Source organism: Mastigoproctus giganteus, chromosome 5 (genome assembly GCF_048544385.1).
Source record: "Mastigoproctus giganteus isolate SK-2022 chromosome 5, ASM4854438v1, whole genome shotgun sequence".
In the NCBI taxonomy this organism is placed as follows: Eukaryota; Metazoa; Arthropoda; class Arachnida; order Uropygi; family Thelyphonidae; genus Mastigoproctus; species Mastigoproctus giganteus.
Window position 1 is genome coordinate 115585560 of NC_143579.1, and position 23249 is coordinate 115608808.

The 23249-nt window shown below is 37.6% G+C and overlaps 1 protein-coding gene across 1 annotated transcript in view; it reads left to right on the top strand.

Annotated features, from left to right (window-relative positions):
* The window catches only part of Grx3 (Glutaredoxin 3), a 238271-nt gene that overhangs the window by 24093 nt on the left and 190929 nt on the right, over positions 1-23249 (top strand). Inside the window, exon 2 of the mRNA XM_090373419.1 lies at positions 2847-2961. Coding sequence (XP_090229545.1) covers positions 2847-2961 — 115 coding nt within the window. The remainder of the gene's footprint in view (positions 1-2846; positions 2962-23249) is intronic.

The following is a 23249-nucleotide window of genomic DNA, read 5'->3' on the forward strand; positions in this document are numbered from 1 at the left end:
CAGTCTATCCTTCTCGATTTCGGCTCCAGACCGATAACAGCTAGTCTAGAGTCCGGTGTTGGGAAACTAATTTTCCGCATAAGTTATCCAACGTTTCTCATCATTTTCTCATGTTGGCTTTCTTTACCTTAGCCCTACATTATAATAAATTTTTAAAGTGGAGGAAAGGAAAGAGATCAACAAAAATTCGGTTCAGATCTCAAAATCTAACAAAATTGCCTGGGTATATTCGTCATGCAAGAAACACCGAGCCCGCCCTCTGAAGCATGGAACTGCCTTATTACAACAAAATTTTAGATGAAATTGTTGAATACACAAATCACTATATTCATCAGCCGTGAAAGATGCCAAATTCAGACAAAATCGAGATAAAAGCTTTCATTGGCCTTCTTTATTTAGCTGGAGCACTTCGGAGTAATGGGAGCCTCCGTAGCCAGGTGGGAAGGAGCAGTAGTGTGTATCACATGCTTCTTGATTAGACTGGGGTTCGAGCCCGTCACCACCAAATACGGAAGATGCGGAAAGGTCAGGGAATGACTACTGCATATCCCGGAGCAATATGGCTTTAGTTGCTAATGCTCCTAAAAACCAAAAACAACAACTTGGGAGTAACAAACTGAGATTAGAAGAGTTAGTGGGAACTCTTCCAATGGAAATGGCATTGAAAAATTTTGCTTAGTAATGAGCCAGAGATGCTTCAAGTTCCTCATCAGATGTATAAGATTCAATGATCAAGAAACTAGGGATGAGAGAAGAAAACAAGATCACCTCGCCCCCATAAGGGGGATTTTCACAGAATTTGCGGAAAAGTGCAAGACTTGTTACTCTCCAGGTCAGAATGTAACTACTGATGAGAAATTAGAGGCCTTCAGAGGAAAATGTGGTTTCAAACGGTATATACTTCAAAGCCCAACAAATATGGACTCAAAACATATGCCTTAGTAAATGCTAGGGTGCTGTACTCTTACAATCTTGAAATATATGCAGGGAAGCAACCCGAAGGTCCTTACCAAATCACCAATAGACCAGCTGATGTAAGACTGGAAGAACCTATCCATGGGACTGGATGGAACATTACAGCAAATAATTGGTTTACGGTTGTCAATTCAATTTAGTTTTGGAACTCAGAAAAAGGAAACTATATTATGTTGGAACGATAAAAAAGAACAAATCACAATTCCCAGTAGAACTTGTGTCAGCCAAGAACCGACTTGAAAAATTGATTTTGTTTGGCTTTAGGGAAGAGGCAACAGTTGTTTCTTATATACCAAAGAAATCAAAGAATGCCATCTTGATTTTTGATGATGATGCCATTGACCGTGAAATAGATTTCTGGTTTCAGTTTAGAGAAACTGAAACCAGAAATTGTAACATTTTATAATGCAACCTAGTCTGGAGTAAATACTGTGAATCAGATGTGTGTGACTTACAATGTGGTGCGAGCTTGTTGCCGATGGTGATATTCTACGCCATGTTAAGCATTAGTGGAATCAATGCACAAGTGAACTACATGGGAAATGAAAAAGAAGTGAAGAGCCACAGACTCTTCCTCAAGCAACTTTCTGCAGAATTAGTGGCCGAGGAACCTCATCGGAGGGAGCTTTGTCCTTGTCCCTCAAGATGTAACTTCCCTTCAACCAAGGTTACAGAGTACTGAGCCTTCTCCAAGTGCAGAATGGGAGAGCAATCGCAAGTTGTGCACTAATTGTTGGCCAGCAACAAAGAGAACCAGACTGACAACGTATTCTTGCATAAATTGTAAGCAATACCTCTGCTTACAATTCATTTCTGCACTCAGAAGTTATTTGTGCATCATGCTTTAAAAAAGCAATGTTCCACAAACAAGATAAAATAATTTTTATATAAAAATATTTTATATAAAAAAATTTATGTAAAAATAATTTCTTAATGTATAAACATTTGAAACTATTGTATATGTTATTTATGAATGAACTAGGTTGATTTTTAAACATAGTCTTTAATTTTTCAATATGAAACCTAGTATGTATCTGAAAGATATATTGCGACCAACTGTTTGTTTTGCTGATGCATCCAACAAAGGATTAATTCGCACTTTGGCAGTTATCTCTAGTATACTAGGAATGTGTATTATTTTTAGACCTTGCACATGAGAAATAAACCCAGTGTTATTAATAATACTACCAGTTTGAATGTGTAAGCAAAGGTGTTGCCAAAATTTGTATACTGGAAGAAATTTTAATTCTTTCAGTAATAACAGATAAGGCTGCCACTTGGAAATCTGAAATGGTAGTGTTACCTGTTATTATGAAGATTGAGGTCCTGAAAAACCTAGTGGACCCACACATTTTCAGTAAAACATTACTGAACATTCTTGGAATCCCAGAGTTCACAGAACACGCCACTTTGCTATTTTGTGTGGATGTAACATACATTTTACTTGCATTTTGGGGAGTTTTGTTGACGTGTTATGATAACTTATTACTGTAAATTATTATAGCTATTGTTATTTTCACTTCTCATGTTTTTTCTACATGTAGTGCAATTTTCACAATAAGTTTGAGCATAGTTGCAGGAAATCACAATTACAGCTAATTTAAATATGTGTACATATTGAAGATTCACTTTTTGAAATGTTTAAATAAAAACAAGCCAACTAAATACTGTATATACATGCAAGCATACATACATGAAAAAAAACATTGTTTTGTAGTTCCATAATAAATAAATTACATTATTAATGCTGAATATGTTTACATTAAAATGGTATTTGGGTATGTTAATTCTAGAAAGACAAATTAAAGGATGTTTTTTGTAATGCATTATTTTTTATATATTTATATTCCCTTCCCACTCTTTCTATCTAGAGAGCTCATTGTTGCACACTTCTGGGCAGAATGGGCACCACAGTGTGATCAGATGAATGACATCATAGAAGAACTTACTAAATTAAGGGCTTACAGATTTGTTGTTTTCCTTAAGGTAAAGAATCTTGGAAATGTTCTATTATACATCTAATAAAATATATTATGTACCTTATGGGGGGGGGGGGATCTTGTTTCCATAGTGAAACTCTTGTTTCAGTATGAAAATGAGAATAGTACCGGATTATTGTACCGGAAATATCATTATGGTGCTTGAACTGTTGTATTTATATTTGATGTAAATTTTTATTTTAGTATTAGTAGTAATGGTGGAAGGAAGCAAGCAAGCTTATACAGCATTAGCCAAAAAAAAAAAAAAAAAAAAACTCGTTATCTTGTCCCATCCCCTCTAATAATTTACCTAATGTTTCCTTAAATTTATTCAAACTAATTACTTGTTTTTAGCATTAGCATTAGTAGAGGCATTTGATGCAAGAAAGCAAGCTTATGCAGCATCAGCCAAAAAAAAAAAAACTCACTTCCACTTCACCCCTCTGTTCGTTTGAAATACCTGTCCAGCTGAGCCTTAAACTTATTTAGGTTATCAACTTCCACGACAAGGGATGAAAGTCTGTTCAAATTTTTGTTTTCATCTTCATACTTTCGCTTCTTACAATTTGATGATGCTATCTTCCTTCACAAAATTTTCATAGACACTTCTAAAAAAATTAAAGTGAAAAGAAACAATAAGCTCAAACACATGCAATACAACCAAAATATATAGCACTCAGTATCACACTAATACCCCGCTAATTTTACTGCCAGTACAACACAGCCACAAACTCCACAATCACGCGATTGCAAGCCATGTCCACTAAAACTAACATTGTGAGCACCTTCTTGTACGACTACTGATTCTCTAGCACAATTCCTCTGTGTAATCCTTGCTATTCCAAAATTTCTTTAATCCCTGACTCAATTCTAGCATTAAAATTAGGATTTAAATTCCTAAATATATTTACTCACCATGAACATTAAACACATTTTAATCCAGTGGGCTCTCAGTTTATACTCAGTAAATAATTATAAAGCTTGAAATTTTTTATTTACCTTTTATATGACTTGTAATGCAAAAAGGAGCTCAGCCAACATTTCTGCGGGCCGCACATATGTCAAAGAGCTGCATGTGGCTTGCGAGCCATGGTTTGACCACCCCTGTTATAGAAGGTATTGTCCGTGCAGCAGCAGCAGGTGCATTTCTGAAAACATTCACAGACTTTTCACCATTCCCAAAACCTTGGTGTGGAGATCAGGATGTACCTGATCAGGAGATCAGGTGGAGATCAGCAAGAAATTGGGTATATTTCTGCTGATCCAAGAAAATTTAATATCCTTTAAATGTGCATATTCCAAAGCTCACGATATTTTATGTCAGAGTCAAAGAGTATCTTGGATCAGTTTTACTCTATCCACAACCCAGTCTACCAGCTCAAAAGTGGTCTAGGATAAGATCTGAAAAATGAAAGGAAAATAACCTGCCTTGCCTTTCAATGATCTTAGAGCAGAATGGATGTCCAGTTGCAGAACTGAACATCCATTCTGACTGCAGTTCTGCAACTCTGGGGAAATGTGTGAAAATGTCTGCTATTACATCATTCTCCCAAGGAACTGGCTCTAAAAGAAAGTAAGGAATATACATTAAACGTTTCCTCAAAGTGCCTTGAACTATATAATAAGCCCTTTATATAGGAAGAATTTTTTTTTTTTTTTTATGTGAACCCCAAACACGAGAGGTATTAGAACCTATAGTACTTAGTACCGTGCTTGGGTTGGACATTTGTTGACATTGGACTTGAACTTCTGTAGATTGTAATTTTCAGGAAATACGTATGAAGGAAGGTTGTTCCAGAAAACGGCAGTTGAATGAATAAATGAGGAAGATGAAAAGTTGGTTCTGTGGGTTTGAAGTTGGACAGTAAATGGACGTTGGCTGGTGGCGGCACGTGTTCGGACTGTTTTGAAAGAGAGAGCGGGAATTATAGAAGCCAATTCAGAAGAACAGTACCATGGAAGTATCTGTAGAAGAGGCATGCAGCAGAAACAGTAAGTCTATGAGAAAGCGAGTGGAGAGACTCTGTTAGAGATGAATCATTAATTAACCTAACTGCCCTCTTCTGAATGGAATCAAGAAGCCTGAGAGAGGTTTTGGGGGCACCACCCCAGATGTGGGAACAATATTCCATGGCAGGACAGATTTGCGATTTATACAGAGTGAGCAGCTGTTTGGAAAAAAAGTAACGCTGAGAGCGAAAGAGAAAACCAAGTTTTTTAGATGCAGAGGAAGCAATATTTGTAATGTGCTTGTGCCAAGAGAGATTAGAAATCAGGGTAATCCCCAAAAGAGATATATCATTTTGCCTAGAAATCGGAGTGTCCCTAAAGATAAGCATAGGAGCAGAAGAATCCTTTTTGCTAGATATAAGACAAGACTGAGTTTTAGAAGGGTTGAAATGAACTAAGTTGTCTTTGCCCCACTGGAGAATTACCTGAAGATCGGCATTTAAGGAATTGGTAGCAGATTTTCGAGAAGTTGAAGCTGATTGAGCAGGACAAGGTTTCTCAAAATGGAAGGTGGAATGCAATGTGCTATCATCGGCAAAACTATAGATAGGATTGCCAGTCAATGGAAGAAGGTCATTAATATACAAGAGGAAAAGAGTGGGGGAAAGAACTGAACCTTGGGGGACACCGGCATTAGTGGAGAAGTTAGAAGACAGAGAGCCATCTACCATCACCCTCAGTGGATAACCAATTACTAAAAACAGTTGGCAAACCATAAGATGGAAGCTTGTTTAGAAGACCTTTATGCCAAACACGATCAAAAGCCTTTGAGATGTCAAGAGAAACTACTTGTGTTTCACCGAACCTTTTCATTGAATTAGTCCATAAATGGGTAACGTAAGCCAGAATATCACCAGTGGATTGACACTGACGGAATCCATACTGGCGATTGTTGATCAGACAGAAGGTTTTTAGGTAGTTTAAGAGTTGGCAGTTAATTGATTTCTCCATTACTTTAGAAAGAGTAGAAGTAATTGCAACGGGACGATAATTGGATGGGAGGGATTTGTCACCCTTTATAGGAACTGGCTGGATATGAGCAAATTTTGAAGCAGAAGGAAAAACACCTTTGGAATAAGAAAGTGAAAAAAAGGCGGCAAAGAATAGGAGTTTGTTTGTTTGATATTTGGTTTTTAGGAGCATTAGCAACTAAGGCCATATTGCTCCAGGATATGCGGTGGTCATTCCCTGACCTTTCCGCATCCTCCATATTTGGTGGTGACGGGCTCGAACCCCAGTCTAATCAAGAAGCGTGTGCTACGCACTGTTGCTCCTTCCCACCTGGCTACGGAGGTGCCAAAAATAGGAGTAAGTTCAGGAGCGCAGGTTTTGAGAACAAGTGGAGAAATACCATCAGGACCTGGAGCTTTCTTAGCATCAAGATTCATCAAAATCCTTCTGATATCCTTTTGACGGAAGACCACAGGATCCATTGAATGGAGTGTGTTGGGAATGGTGGGAGGTGTTTTACCAAGATCATTAATACATGAGCTGGAAGAAAAATGGGATGCTAGCAGGTCAGCTTTATCCTTGGCTGAAGTGACAACAGAACCATCTGGTTTGAACAGAGGTGGGAGCAGAGATGGGCAAAAGTTGCGGCCAATAGCTTTGGCAAGAGACCAGAATGCTCGGCTACCATTAGGGCAAGAAGCAAGTTTTCTAATCTTAGCCTGTTCAAACTCTAGTTTGGACTGATTAATAACTGCTTTACAGTTGTTGTGAGCTTTGGTGTAGGCAGAAAATGAAACTGAAGAATTAGAAACAAGCCAATTACGATATGCAACATTCTTCTCTTGGACAGTCTTAGCACATTTATTGGAAAACCAAGGTTTAGATAAAGGACGAGATTTTAAAGTGGAGTGTGGGATAAAGGATTCTATTCCTGCAAGAATAATTTCACTGACACAATCTGAGCAAACGTTGACATCAGAAGTTTTGAAACAGTAATCCGACCAAGGAAAAGAAGAAAAGAAGTCTCGCAGATCATCCCATTTTGCATTCTTGTAATGCCCAACAACACGAGGTTGGGAATAGCCATGAGATAAAGGTTCCATTGGAGAAGAGACAATCACCAAGTTGTGATCTGAAGTGCCTAAAGGACCTCTCACTTCGACCGTGTACTTAGAAGGGTTGTTTGTGAGAAAAAGATCAAGCGTATTGGCTGTATGATTAGGATTGTCCGGTATTCTTGTAGGTAAATGAACAATCTGTGCTAGGTCATTAGTAATTGCAAAAACCTCAGCATCTCGACCTGTTGGGTCGGTGTGACTAGAAAACGGAAGCCAGCTGGAGTTGTGAACATTAAAATCACCAAGGAAAATTACCTCACTGTTAGGAAAGTTGGACTGGAGAAAGTCAAGTTGCAAAGAGAGGAAGTCAAAGAGCTCCAAGTGATTAGTGGAGTTGGGAGAACGGTAGAGACAACAGATGAATTTGACACAATGAGGTAGAGAGATTTTAAGCCAGACAAGATCAAAGAGAGGAGATTCCAAATTGCCAAGTCTCTGACAGCGAATATCAGAATGGACATATGCACAAGTACCACCTTTGAGGCGAAAGGAATCATACAGCGAATAATTTGGGCATCTGAGATGAGCAGTAGTTGAATCAACCGATAACTGAGATTCTGTCAGAAAATGTATATGGGGTTTGGCAGACTGGAAGTGGAAATGGACATTGTTGAGATTAGAATTGGGACCACGTATATTTGTGAAATGAATTAGGAAGTGCTTGGGAGGTTTATTTCTTTTAGCAGATAAGCTTGCTCTATTAGTTTGACAATTCATGGTGTTTTCAATAGTAAGAAAAAGTGGGTGTGACATGATGTATGAAGTAATGAAATTTTTGGATATGGTGTACACGTGGTAAGAATATACCCAGATCCTTGACATAACGTGGCCTCGACAATGCTCCCCGCATACACACTACTCGGACTCCCTCTATTCACTATCTGGCAGAGTAGAGGTAGCAAGATTATACACTAGCTGATCCGGAAGCCTTCTAGAGAGTTACCAATAGGTTCGGTCCGGTGTACTAACTAGCGGCTGGCCTGTGAACACCGTTTTAGAGCTGTACCCTCAAAATGTAAAGAATATTGGATCTCGCCTCGACGTTCATCATAACCTCAAAAGTCGTCAATCATACTGCATGATGGAAGAGAAAGGGAAGGGAATTGAGTGCAGCATACAAAATTCTATTAAATAGAATTAAAAGATGATTCTTAGATTGTGGTGGAGATGTTTAATACAATTTTTTTTGGCAAAGAACTTCCAGATTCCTTTTAAAAAGGTAATTGTCCTTGCCTTTCCAAAGCCAGGAAAGGATCCTAAAAATCCAAGTAACTATCATCCCATTGCCCAGCAGGCTGTCTGGCCAAGGTCCTGGAAGAAATGATTAATGCTTGCTTATGTGGTAAAAAATACCATGTAAAGAAGCTACCACTGAGATGTTTTATGAAATTCCTGGGACTTATTGCCATGAAGCTAACATTTCTATAAAATATTCATCAGCTCAACATTCTCCACACCTTTTGTTAACCTTGTGAGGTGCAGCTCGCTGTACCCTACTTAATTTCTGCGGAGCTCTTCTTTGTTTTAAACCCAATTAAGGTTCCCAGGTTTACACTTCTAGTGCCACTGGAACATTTTGTACAGCTTCTGTCTTATGCCTTTATGTTGAATTAAACCAGACATCTCTTTCTCTTTGACATAAGCAGTTATCATTGTAGTATGCTTTTGAATTAAAATCTCTCCCTTACCACCCCACATGACATCAGTCTTTGAGCCACATTGGGAAAACACCTGACAGATGGCACTGACCCGAGGCAGTTCCTTCCACCCTGACATGCTCATCTTTCAACTTTTGACTCCTCCTTCAAGATCTGGGAGAGGCTGCAACACCACCAGTCTGCCAGCAAATCTGCAACACATTGAGCAGAATATTTTGACTTTCTGTCAGTGACACAGATAAATCAAAGTTGGAATCATATATGGGATGAACCGTTGTCTTTCCACATAAAATAACTTCGAGCCAGATTCTACAAGAAAGGACCCTGAGTGCCAAGCAATATTAGTGACCACAGCATGATTATCTAGTATGCTTAACTGTAAATACGTTTCTCCTGAGTTTTGCAAGTCCGATAACTCCGGAGTATTATAATTAGATATATTCAAATACTATAATCTAGTAAGGAAAGCCACCTTCCTTTAATCCCTCTTTTATTTTTAGTTAATGTTAACCCTCTTCTTCACTTGGGTCATTAGGTGGCACTGCTTTTGCCTCCATGTGGCGGGGCTTGTAACCCAAGAGAAAAAGACAATCTCCCATGGCCAAAAAGAGCATATCACGGGTAAGTCAAACTCAGACTACTTATCTGGGCTGACGGACGCAACCCAAATATCTGAAAAGAAGGATAATTCCACAGCAGGAACTGTAAAGTGCCAAAAGACTGAGCCAGAGACCTACCCAATTCCAACTTTTTTGATCATCCACTCAACTTGTGAGAATGCAGTTGGCAAATTTTCATCATTTAGAGTCCAAAAGGAATTGAAAAGTAGAGCTGGATCTCCAAAATCCGTAAAAAGACTCATGTCAGGAAACATTCTCATTGAGACCTCTAATTCCAAACATTGAGTGACTTCTGAGAATTAATTTCTTTGCAGGACTACCAGTAACACTAATGCCCCAAAGATCACTGAACACCTCTAAAGGACTGATCTCAGACTGAGACTTACTAGATGTATCTGAAGAACAGATGCTAGAAGAACTCAAAGAACAAGAGGTTATTCAAGTCAAGAGAATCTCCACCAGAAGAGATGGCAATCTGATCCCAAAACCCGCTACGGTGTTTCCAATGTCAGAAGTATGGACATTCCCAGACAGCTTGCCGGGGAACCCCTACTTGCGCAAAATGTTGTTCAGCAGAATATGATTCCAAAAACTGTAATGCTCCTCAACCAGTATGTCCAAATTGCAAAAAAGATCATCCCACTTATGCTAGAATACGTGAGCGCTGGAAAAGTGAGAAACATATCCTAAAATATAAAACCAACCATAATGTTTCTTATCAAGAAGCAAAGAGAACCATCTCACCATCAACTCTTGCAAACAGACCTATGTAAGCCCAAGCCACCAAAAAAATTCCAATCAACTGCATCACAAACTGAACTAGCAGTACCCCCAAAAGATTCTTTCTCGAACTACATAAAATCACTGTACAGTGCAACTCAAACCCAAGCAGTCAATACATCAATTTCCATACCACTTGAAAACCTCCACACCCCAGATCAAGGGCGCAAAGAAAAACATCTCCCTAACTTCTAGTCATCAACAAGAAATGGACACCCAAGAAAAACCAGCAGATGACCCTGTACAACAAATTTTTGTTGAAGAAGACATGGACACAGAAAGGCCTTCCTTCCCAAAAAAAGATAAAAATAAGAGTGAAAAGCAAAAAACCTCAGCAACAAGAAAACGTTCAGAAAATCTAACAAGAGATAAGTAATGAACAGAATAATACAGTGAAATTGTCATCGATTCTGTGCCAGTACTGATGACCTATACAATCTTACTTCTAAATACTCACCAATATGTCTCTGCCTTCAAGAGACGTATCTAAAACCCCAAAATATGCCAAAACTGTTTCAGTATAATATTTTTAGAAAAGACAGAACCAATCAGAATATTACCCATGATGGTGTAGCTGTTTTAGCAAACCCACATATTCCTACCAAACAGGTCTTACTGAATACTCCCCTCGAGGCAATAGCAGTCTGTGTGGCTACTGACATCCATATGACAGTCTGCTCCTTATACATCCCACCAAGCTAAACAATCTTATAGTTCAACTCCGCACACCTTTCCTCATTCTGGGAGACTTAAACGGTCATCACACTCTATGGGGGTAACAACAACATCGATCAAAGAGGAAAACTAATTGAACAGTGCCTAGACAATAACAACCTCTTTCTAAATGATGGTTCACTTACATACATTCACCTTCCATCAGGAACAAGTACTGCAATAGACTTGTCCATCTTTCAGCCACCTTATATCCTACTCTTAAGTGGATGATAAACAATGATCCACTACATAGTGATCATTTCCCTATAACAATTGAATTACTAAATAAGCCTTCTCATCATCCTATTAAAATTCCACAGTGGTTCACTGATAAAGCAAATTGGCAGACCTATAAAAAATTAACTAAACTTCACCCTGAAATAATCCAAAAATCCACAACTGATAATGCAGTTGACTATGTCACAAAAACGATATAACATGCAGCAGAAAAAACCATACTGAAATCCTCTTCAAAATTATCAATACTCCCAAAAATCTGGTGGAGTGACGAATGCCTTGTGGCTAAAAAAGAGCAAAGCTTGGAATATTTTTTGCCAGAGTCCAACTACAGCCAATCTCATTCAATATAAGTGTGCTAGAGCAAGATATGCTAGATGCTGCAATAAAAAGGCTGCTTAGATCTGCTTCACTTCAACTATCAATCAAGCAACTCCTGCACATAAAATTTGGAAAGCAATCAGTAAATTAGTGGCAAATATCAAACGACACCTCTGCCTATCATGGAATGGAGAGGGCAGAATGTAAATAATCCTGCTGGAATTTCCAATATACTAGGAGAAACCTTTGCCAAAACATCAGCAACAGAAAGTTATACACCGACCTTCAAAAGATTCAAAACAAATTCAGAAAAACAAAAGTTAAACTTTTCTTCAAAAGGAGATGACTAATACAACTTACCTTTTACCATCCATGAACTGCATAGAGCCTTATCAACATCTAGACGCAGTGCTGTAGGACCAGATAATATTCATTATTCGATGATACAGGAACTAAGTACAGTAAACCCCCGCGAATGCGGGGGTTACGTTGTCTAAAAAATATATAAATTCATACACCGACCATTGAATAAAATTTAATATGACTACAATCTTTACACAAAAAATATATACAATAAACTATTGCGGAATGCTAAAAACTGTAATAAAAGATCATTTACAATAAAATTTGCTAAAATATAAAACATTAAAAGCGCTAAAAAACCTAGGAGGTTTTAAGGAGATGTTGCAGGAAGTCATGTCACTGTTGAAGAAGGGAGCTGACACCCCCGAAAGCTCCAGGTTTTTTAGCACTTTTAATGTTTTATATTTTAGCAAATTTTATTGTAAATGATCTTTTATTACAGTTTTTAGCATTCCGCAATAATTTATTGTAAATATTTTTTGTGTAAAGATTGTAGTCATATTAAATTTTAAATTTTATTCAATGGTCGGTGTATGAATTTATATATTTTTTAGACATGAGTTTTCCCGACCTCAGAGGCCTCTTTCAGGATATTGGGGGTTACGTTCCTGAGAAATACCGAAAATGCGAATACTGAGTAATGGCTCCCATAGTAGTAAAGGGGTTCCGTTCTAAAGTATGAAATATATAAGAAAAACTAGTCTAAAATTTTGTCTATGTATGTATTATATGTACCTTCATAATATGACTATGTACATAGACAGTACATAGTGAAATGACTAATACAACTTACCTAGCAAGCATATGGCATCGAAATGAAAATAAGAAACAATTTAATATTAAATGCAATATTTATTAGAAATTTCCAACAAATCTTTCAAACCAGCACCTTTGCTAGCTAAAAAACTTATCCCACCAGTGCTATCACCAGTTTCGCTAAAGTGTTGATAAAGGAGTTTTGCCTTTTCATGAATGATGAGTGAACTTAACGGAATTTTATTTTGAGTTCGGTCTTCTATCCACAGATTTAAAGCCTTTTCCATTTCTATCCACAGATTTAAAGCCTTTTCCATTTCTATCCACAGATTTAAAGCCTTTTCCATTTTTTTCTAATTTAACAACACGAGTACAGAGCAAATTTTTGAAGCAATTAGCACGTTTTCACGGACAATACGGCGGATTTTTTCTTCCGATTTTTTGATTGATCGTACCATTGACTCATTGATTTTATAATGTTTTGCCACTGAGGAGACACTTTCACCATTAGAAATTTTGTCTAATAACTCAATTTTGTTCGCTAATGTCATTACCTTCTTTGATCTTTTCACATTTCCCTTGTTATTCGTAGCCATATTTTTGTACGGGTTAGAAAGAACTTGTCCACAATAAAGTCACTTTCTTCCGTTAACACACTTGAAAAAAGTCTGTTTTACACTTTCAAAACGGTTGATTTATCACTTTTTTAAGCATATCAGTTTATAAATTGATAAATTTATTCAATTTATAAGTATATAAATTAAAAGCAAACGAAACCTTCCATGACAAGCGCATAACACATACTGAACAAGGATTAGCGAGAAACATCCACACTCGCAATTTTGTCACCCCTCTCCCCCCACCCACTGAGTGCTGTTTTGACCGGGAAAGATAATTTTAGCCACGCCCATGGTTTTTTCATGGCGAAAAATGTTTACGGCACTTTAAAATTCACTTTTTTTTAGGTTTCATTTTATATTAAATTAGCGACCGCGAATAGTGGGGGTGTACTGTACTGAATCATTATAGTCATTTCATCTATTCAATAGACTCTACCCGGAAGATAGATTTCCTAAACAATGGTATCATGCTACGGTCCTTGCCTTCCCTAAACCGGGTAAAGACCCAACAAATCCCACTTATTATAGACTTATCCAGTTGACCAGTTGCATTTGCAAAATTCTTGAAAAGATGGTGAACCATCGACTGATCTTGTACCTTGAAAATTTCAATCTGCTACATCCTGCTCAATTCAATTTTTTACAAAACAGAGCTACACTAGATATACTAGTAAGACTAGAGAATTCCTTTCGGAATGCATTCCTGAGATCAGAACACCATGTTTTGGTCTTCTTTGATATCAGTAAGGCCTATGATTCCATGTGGAAGTATGGAATACTTCGTGAATTACATCGCTATGGACTTCAGAGTCATTTGCCGATTTTCATACGGTACTTCCTATACAAGCGTATAGGAAGTACTGCATACAAGTGTACATTCCAGGTTCGATTTAAAACCACACTGTCCCAAGTATTTTCACAAGGAGTTCCTCAAGGCTCTGTACTCAGTGCTTCACTTTTTATAATTGCAATAAACACCATTGCTGAACTACTTCCAAACACTATTCATAAAGCACTGTTTGTAGATGACCTTAGTATCTTGTCATGCGAAAAACATGAATATTGTCGAGAGACAGTTACAGGGACAATAACTAAGATCAGTACGTGGGCACAAATCAGTGGTTTTAACTTTGTCATCAAAAAACGTTGTGCTACATCCATTTTTTCCACCAACATAAACTTCACCCAAATCCGGAACTACAACTGAATGGCCAACCAATAGCATTTTTTTTTTCCATTTATTTGTACACACAAATTATTACATTTATATACAAAAGTTACAAAATATATATGCAATTTTATTTAACATTCAACATTCTCATTTTACATATATAAAATACTATATTATATATGGTGTATAGCATTCGTGTATCCCAGAATCAAGGGTGGCTCCTAGGCAAAAACCCATTTCCACCTAGTTCATCTGGACAGCCGTAGAACCTCTATGAAGTTGGCTTAAAAACGTGTGTGGTATTATACCACCACCGATACAAGGCAGCTGCTGCTACCTGGTGCCCTTCTCTAGGCCCAGGTTTACATTGTCTGTTTGTGCCGAATGCACAAGTCCTGCACCCATCAGAGGTAGTGCAATACCGTTGGGTGCCTATCTCGCTTCCAGATTACCCTGAACTTGGAGCAAGTGAATAATTAAATAAAATGAAAAGTGAATCACTAGTGGAGAAAATTCCACAAATTATCCTCAGCCCACCAAGAAACAGTAATTATTATATAAACAGATATATACAACACTTGTTTTAAATGTGCTCAGTCTCAGAATTCCTGAGAATCCAGAAAATAATATATAATTAGTTTATATACAATAGACTGTTTAAATACAGAAATACTCTTCAAAGAAAGACCACCTCCACATTCAATTAACAGCACTATCTAGTCTTCCTGCTAGAACTTCCAAACCTTCTGACATCTTGTCAATAACAATTGACCTAAATCACCATTGATTAACATAAATAAACACAATAACAATTGACAAAAATCAACACAATAACAATTCACGTAAACAGGTCACAGTGTCTGTACACAGACCTGTAATGTTGGTAACCACCAGATCATTATTTAAAACAACTGTTGCACTTTTTGGAGGTTTTTCAAGGGAATGAATAATTCTTGCTGAGGTTGGAAAACCCATAACTTTATGGGCCCCATCCTACCTGCAAAGAATGGAAGGGTTCCTGTTTGAAAATATGTCAAAAGTTATTTTCAAATCCCAATATTTTAATTTCATCCATTGCCACTCTTGAGTGCTGATCATTTATCTGAAGAACTTTTACACCCTCATATATAACATCACCCAAAATTGGATTCTTATAGCCACTCTGTCACTGAATTTTAACCGTATTATCACTCATGTTTTGTTCTACTGTCTGTAAGCTGTACTGCTTTCAAGTATTCATTTAACATCCCTTACAGAATGATTATAATCTCTACGACTTCTCTTACAGTTGATACATTTTGGAGAATCTTCATAGACATGACCACCCTCTGCACAGTGTCCACAAGAAACTGCCTTATCGGAACAAAATTGGGCCAAGTGGCCATACCCCAAACAACGGGAACATTTGCTTACAATCGTAAACCTACGGAACCTGAGTGATGTGAATCTAAGATAGATTCTATCACTCTCCACCCAAACCACTTTTGTACCTGATCCAGAACTAAATCTGAAAGTCACCTCGTCTTTAACTTCATCCTGCGAGAATCCAAAATCTGAAGTTTTTAAAGAATAGATCTTCAAGTATATCCTCCTTAACATAATCATGAGGGACACCATATATTAACACTGTTGGATCTGATAACCGAGGTTTCTTCATTGTAAGGCCTATCTCTTTCAAGGCAGGAGCAGAACAGATCCTATTAGCATCCACCGAATTTGTGGTCTCCACAAGGATCCCCTTATTCCTAAAGAGACGAATACCTTTTACTTTCATCTCCTTGTGGTCACACCTAATGACTTCAGTCACTTTCTGCTTTATGCCCTGACTCGAACTCAAGGAAGAATCCTCAGTGGGCCCGAGAATAACCAGATTCTGAGGATTAGGCACACCTCTAGGAACTGATAAGGATCCATCCCTACTAGCACTGCCAGTCCCCCTCTTTGGACCTTGGTTTATTCTTGATGTCCACAGGCTCAATTAAGATCCTGCTGCACTATCTCTGCATAAGACTTTTTATGAAGTTTAATCTGGCAATCTAAAATTTTGATTTATCTGACAAGCACTCTCTTCCAGATCCCTAGCTCGTACCTTGAGGCGTTCGCTGTCCACGACCAAAGCTGTTGTCACTGCCTCCAAGTCAGCGCAGAGACCAAAAATTATATTGGACGCTGGTTTTGTTATTTTACTTGACTCTTTAGACATTATTTCTCCTAAAGCCTTTATCTTAGCCAATGCCACATACACCTCAGAGGCATTGAATGATCCTCCCAAGTTTAAACCATCTATAAAAGAAATCCTGTGGTCCTCCCTCCTACAAGCAGTAATTATATTATCTCCTACACCACTTGGGGAATCAGCCGACCGGGCTAGCCGAGTGGGTAAAGTACCTGCCCGGCAACCCAAAGGTCGCGGGTTCGATTCCCGCCTCGGGCTTGGATCAAAGTACTGCAAAAATCTTGGGAGGTGCAATATGGCCACAGAAGCCGATGTGCCAACAACTATCAAATCAATCAATCAATCACTTGGGGAATCAAACTCCATCAAACCCTCACTGTTCTCAGCTGTACTTGCTTGAACTACTTAATGAGAGACTGGTGGTTCATATTTTCTTCATCATTCAAGGTAATAATTTTTTCCATATTTGTTTTATCAAGTTTCGGTTTGTCTTTTTCCTTTATTATAATAGTTTTAGGGGTCTTTGATTTCCTTTTACATTTATTTCTTACTGGTATTCGAGAAGATTCTTTCTCGATAGACACTTGTCTTGTTGCAAAATCCAAAGAGGAAGGATATACTTCAAATTCCTGGGACCAAGTAATATCTCTGTCTTCTTCTGACATTATGTTATCTAGAAAAGTAATCTAGACAACAAAAGCCAATTAATTCCCACAGTCTATCAATATATGTCTATATAGACATTTTTCCCCCACCTGGGATGAAATCTGCATCAGAGTTGAAGATTTCCCCAAAGCGGGTTTTCAGATCTCAGCCCCTAATGGACAGGGGGTGCCACAAAATTATGCACCAAATAAGTAATTTCAAGAAGTTTCCTTTCTTCAAATATAAGATCTTCAACCCCAAAATTAAGAGAGCTATGACACTTCAAGTTTCTTTAAAAGTAGCCCAAAACTAGCCCCATGTTAGCCTATGAGACTTTACCAAAATGTAAATGTGAATTCTAAGTAATAAAACACTAAAGGTGGCTAAACCAAGCCAGTAAATATCCAAGGCAACAAGTTATCAAGTCTCCATTTTGTGTAATGTTATTTCAATGGGACAATGTAAAGTCTGTGGGAATTTTCACAAGGGAAAAAACCTCTATGGTAAGTCTGAGGCTATAGTCTGTATATGTGTTGCTATTAGAGACAAAATTTTCAAACACCAATATCTTGTATGTCTCTTCAGCACCTGCAATAAAATTTTATCCTATGACTCACCAATGTTATCTCTATCCACGTCATATATTTAATAAACGTAACAACTCTTCAAACCACACTTATACATCAAAAAAGGGGAGCACAGTTCCATAAGCACTTAACACAACCATCACTACGCCACCTATAGTGGCCAACCAGTAGTGCCTTCCCAGCATATGGTTCGTAGGAATCACTTTAGATCATGAACTCACCTTTCTAGAGCATATTAAAAGACTAGGAACATCCTACCAACAAAAACTAAATATCATCCGGATTCTCTCAGCAAAAAAGTGGGGAGCTGATTGTTTTACATTATTACAGCTATATAGAGCCTTAAAAAGATCAAAACTTGACTATGGAGCACCAGTGTATAGCTCAGCAAGACCTAGTGTCCTTCGCTGGCTTGATCCTCTTCATCCTAGTGCATAAGCATTGCTCTAGGAACATATCATATGTCTCTAATACAAAGTCTGTATGCTGAAGTTCATGAACCCCATCTCTTGATTAGAAGGCAGCAACTTATATTATGCTATGCATATACAATTAGATCTATGCCTGAACCTCCAAACTGGGAAAAACTTTTCAACCTGCAACACAGCAGGTTATACCAAAACCGCCCTACTGCTAACCGACCGTTAGGTGTAAGAATAAGACATCTTTTAGAAGAACTTAATCTAACTTTTGATAATATTGCAAATACCCCCCACTTCTTGCTCCATGGAGCATTACTCCACCTTCACGTGATTTGTACCTTCATAAATGGGATAAATCTGCACTACAGTGTGTGTGTGTGTGTGTGTGTGTGTGTGTGTGTGTGTGTGTGTGTGTGTGTGTGTGTGTGTGTGTGTGTGTGTGTAAGGTGGCCCCTAAACATTAGTTCATCTCCGCCATGGTTCTCTGTGATGATATACAAAACTCTGTATAATGACCAGAAATGAGGGTAGTGTTATGGTTTGCATAGTGTGTGTTGTTTAGCTGTTTCTGGCTGCTTTGCTACCAGGAAGCAGTAATCACCGAAGGCTGCTTCCCACCTCCTCGTCCATGCCACAAGGAGGTGGGCCTAACTATACATGTGCTAAACTAAATGTAATATTTCCAGCACCCATAGGAATAAGAGCAAGTCCTATAATCACGTATGGTGGTGAATACCACAAAGAATCCCGCATCCACTGGAGAAAGTGTAATAGCAATGGATGCCAGCAGTTCCCATACCCAGGATGCCCAAATCAGCTTAAGCAGTTTAAAATCCCATCTCTAATAAACTGGAGACCAGCGAATCCTGCCCCTTAAGGGACTAGCAAAAAAAAAAAAAAAAAACCTTCCCAAGGGACTAGCATAATTAACAATTTTAGGAAAAAATTAATAAAAATTAATGGACAAAATATTGTTTCAAAAAAAAAATAATAATAAAAAAAAATAAATGAAATAAAAATAAATTTAATTAGATAAAATGTTAAAATAATAATTATTATTATTAAAGGGAAAAAAAAAAAGAAGAAAAGTTGCTTTGTTGAGTATTGAAGTCAACTCAGTAAACTGCATTGTCTGTTGAAAACCTGTGTAGCAAATTCCTGTAGAGCTGAGAAGGCATTTTGATTTGCAATAAGATATCTTTCATTTCCAGGAGAGAAATTATGCACTGTACTAGATAATGTTTGTCTTAAATCTTTGTAAACTGGGTAGAAGAATAAGACATGACTCCAGTCTTTGGAGGCGCCGCAGAAACAGGTATCTGACATTGCTAGATTGAATTGAAGACAAGCGTTCAAAGAACCATGGCCAGTTAGAATGTATGATGTAAGAAGGCTTGGGTAATCTGCACCGCATAAAGAAAATTTCTTGCCACTGTACCAAGCAATAGTGGAGCAGTTTCCAAACTTTATTGTAGATCAATAGGCCAATGCAGCATTTGGAAAAACTGCGGCGATTCCAACGTGGTCGTCATACAGATGGATCAAAGAATGACGACCACGTTGGAATCGCTGCAGTTTTTCCAAATGCTGCATTGGCCTATCAACTACCACATGAGTTCAGTATATTTTCTGCCGAACTAATGGCAATTCAGGTTGCATGAAGTATATTGAATCCTCCAATATTGAAAACAGTATAATTTTCTCTGATTCTCTAAGTGCACTTCAAGCCCTGGAAAACAATATGAACATCACCCACCAGTCGTAAAAGAAATAAACTCTTTATATACCTTATCTGAGTTTGGAAGAACCATACATTTCTGTTTGATCCCATAACATATGTGGAATTCCAGGAAATGAATTAGCTGACAATACTGCAAAAGTGGCTGACTTACTACAAGATGACAAGTGGAAAGTTCCACATCAAGACTACAGACGAATAATCCAGGAAAAATGCACATACCAATGGCAGTTAACATAGCAAAACCAACTTAAAAACAAGCTTCGAAGTATCAGGCCAAATCTTGAGCAATGGCATTCAAGCTTCAGTCCAATTCAACAGTAGGAGGTAATGCTAGCTCATCTGAGAATAGGTCACACTAATATTACCCATGGTTATCTTTTACGAGGAGAGATTCACTCTCAGTGTCATCACTGTAACACAGTGCTTTCTGTGAAGCATATTCTTGTGGAATGCACAAAATTTTCAATAGAATGCCAGAATCTCTTCACTCCAGCCACAACAGAAGATCCTCTAACATTTGCTTCACTTTTGGGCAATAAAACAAATGTCTCAAATATTTTTACCTTTTTCAAAGCGATCAATGTATACCACCTCCTTTAACTAGTCCAGAACCAGTTTTCTGACTCTCGATCTGTAAAGAAATAGCATACATACTACCATAGGTATGGTGCACTATGGCCATAGATGCCGATCTATGAGAAAATTCCCAGACAAACAAACCACAGGTAAGTAGCATATGTGCAGCTGAGTTGCATGGTATAGTAGAACTAGCCTTATATCATATAAAAGTTAACAAATTTCCCAAACATTAGAAACTTTCCCAAATTTGGTCGGGTTCTCAGCTCTAATCACATACATGTGACTGCACTTCAGTACTAGTTCCAACATTTTCTGGCACTGTTAGAGAAACTGGTCTTCTGGTCATCTCCATATGCAGTGTCAAAAAAAAAAAAATTAAGGTTTGTAATCCAGCTTTTCATGGCTGAATAGCATGCACACTTCTAACGTTGCCAACACGCCAGCATGAATTTCCTTTGCATTTTCCCCTGCAGAAAGAGATATTTCATAACCACTCTCTGTGTTGCTGTAAGTGATGTTCGGATTGACATTTTTTTTCACCCTATAAAGAATAAAAATGGATGTTAGGTTTTTTGAAGCAAACGGGCTGTTTAAAATAAAAAAATGCACTTTCATAATTTGATAACCATTTGTCAAAAAAAAAAAAAAAAAAAGTCAAAGGTGGGTTGGACCAAGAATTTACCATCTTCCACTTGTATCATTAATAAATATAAAAAACAACATTGGGTTCAGCACTGATCCTGGGAGACTCCACTAATAAGAACAGCAGTTATTATTAGTGGAGTTCCCTGCTCTTTTCCCTAGTCCACCACCATCCTTTTATCTTTAGCAGTAACTTGCCACAAATTCTGCACCTTTTCCATTTATACAGTAGCCTTTTATGTGGAACAGTGTCAAAAGCTTCTGAAATCTAAGTATACAGTGTCAGAATTATGCATCTACTTCCTTTGTTACTGTATCATAGTGTCTGTAATTACTCATCATACCCTTTAATTCCCTTTTGTGAATTGTGTCCCTATGTACTGGAGATACATTTGCTTATGTTTAAGTGTTGAATACAAAGGCTCACTAGAATATGTCATGCTGAAAATAGAGGATTAATCTCTGGGCACATTTTTGTTTCAGGATATTTTTGTTCTGGAACCTGCTTTCAATAGTCAAGTAGCTACTTCCTTTTAGTTGTTTCCATCCTTCATCCTCTTGGAGCTCCAGTAGCTCCAACTCTACAGCTGCTGTATCCCCAGCAGTTGGCGGTGAGATGGGACAGCCATTCATAATGTCAACGAGAAAAGGATTTTCCAAAAAATGCAAATGATGGTTTAAGGCTCCTGAATCGCAATCTATTGTTAATTTCTTCTGCCAGTCTGTGTAACTTGCATGCATAATCTCTAGTTATTCAAATGGGTAGAGTTTACAAAGTTTTATGTGAAACGAGTGAAGGTTTTATAAACAAGGTCCTTCTTGAAAAGTGAGTTTGTTGTGAAAGCTGAACACACTATGCTAGATTGAAAATAAGTTTTCCTTGTCTTTGCAGAGATACATTTAATGATTTTAAATGCTGAACAACACCTGTGAAAAATGCTATATCTATTAACACTGGGCATCTTGAAGTTGAGGGAAAGATTTCCCTTTTTCTTTGACAAATTGTTTGATTGGTTCCATCAAGTGAAAGAACTTTGTTAGAATATTGCTTACCAAGAGCCACTTTACTAAACAGAACCATGATACATCATCTGAAAGCTGATCATTGTCTATTTCTTCCACGAAAGCTTTGAGCATATATAGTTAACAATTTTCAGAACTACCTCCATAACATGTTTATATTTAAAATATTTAGCTGCTAGGTGTTACCTATGAATAATGCAATGGACGGATAAAATCGGAAAAAAAATGCATCAGCAGTTTTACCCACAAGCCCTTTATTGACACCTCTCATAGCTGAGGCACCATCAGTTACAACATTATCTTCTTAATCGGTACAGAAGCTTTGCAAGGTCAAGATCTCCTTTTAGGTCTGAAGCTTGAAACATATCCTTCAAAGCAGTCATCTAATAGTTATTTTTTCATATCTAGATTATTTGTTACAAAACGAACAAATATGTCTAGTTATGGTTTATCTTCATGTCTGTAGATTCTTCCAAGGCCAGGTGCTGAACAATTCTTTAAATCATGTTGCAAGTTATTTATAATGTCAGCACTGATTACAGAAATTTGTCTTTTCACTGTATATCTGGATGCAGGGATTTGTTCAATCATTTTGTGGTTTTCTATTTTCTGGGCTTAAGACTGAAATTATTTGAGCAATATTTTTCTTAATGACCTCTCCTTCCATGTACAGGTGCTTTGCCCAAGCGATATTGAAGGCAAAAATAAATCCAGCCTCTTTAATAAACATTGACATAACCTTGGTTTGACTATTAAATTTTTCTTTTAAAGACTGTATTTAAGTTTGGATTAACACGGAAACAGCAGGAAATTGTTGGGTGAAAGAACTGTGAATTGTTTCGTAATGGCACTTAAGATTATTGGCCTTGAACTGTGACAATTTACTTGACACAAAACACACATTGGTTTACTGTTTCTCTCCACAAAAACAAACTCCTCTTCCCACTCTGCATTAAATCCCCTATTCTTGTCTTCATATTTACATTTTCCAGACAGCATAATAACCTTTAAAGGATCTCACTTAAAAAGAAACTAATAATGTTCACATGAATTAACTTGTGCACTGTAAAAAACTGGTTGAACCGTGTGGTATGTCTAAAGTGTTTTATCATAGAGATGCTACGCACGACAAATGGAGCCATCTCCTCGTTGACACTTACG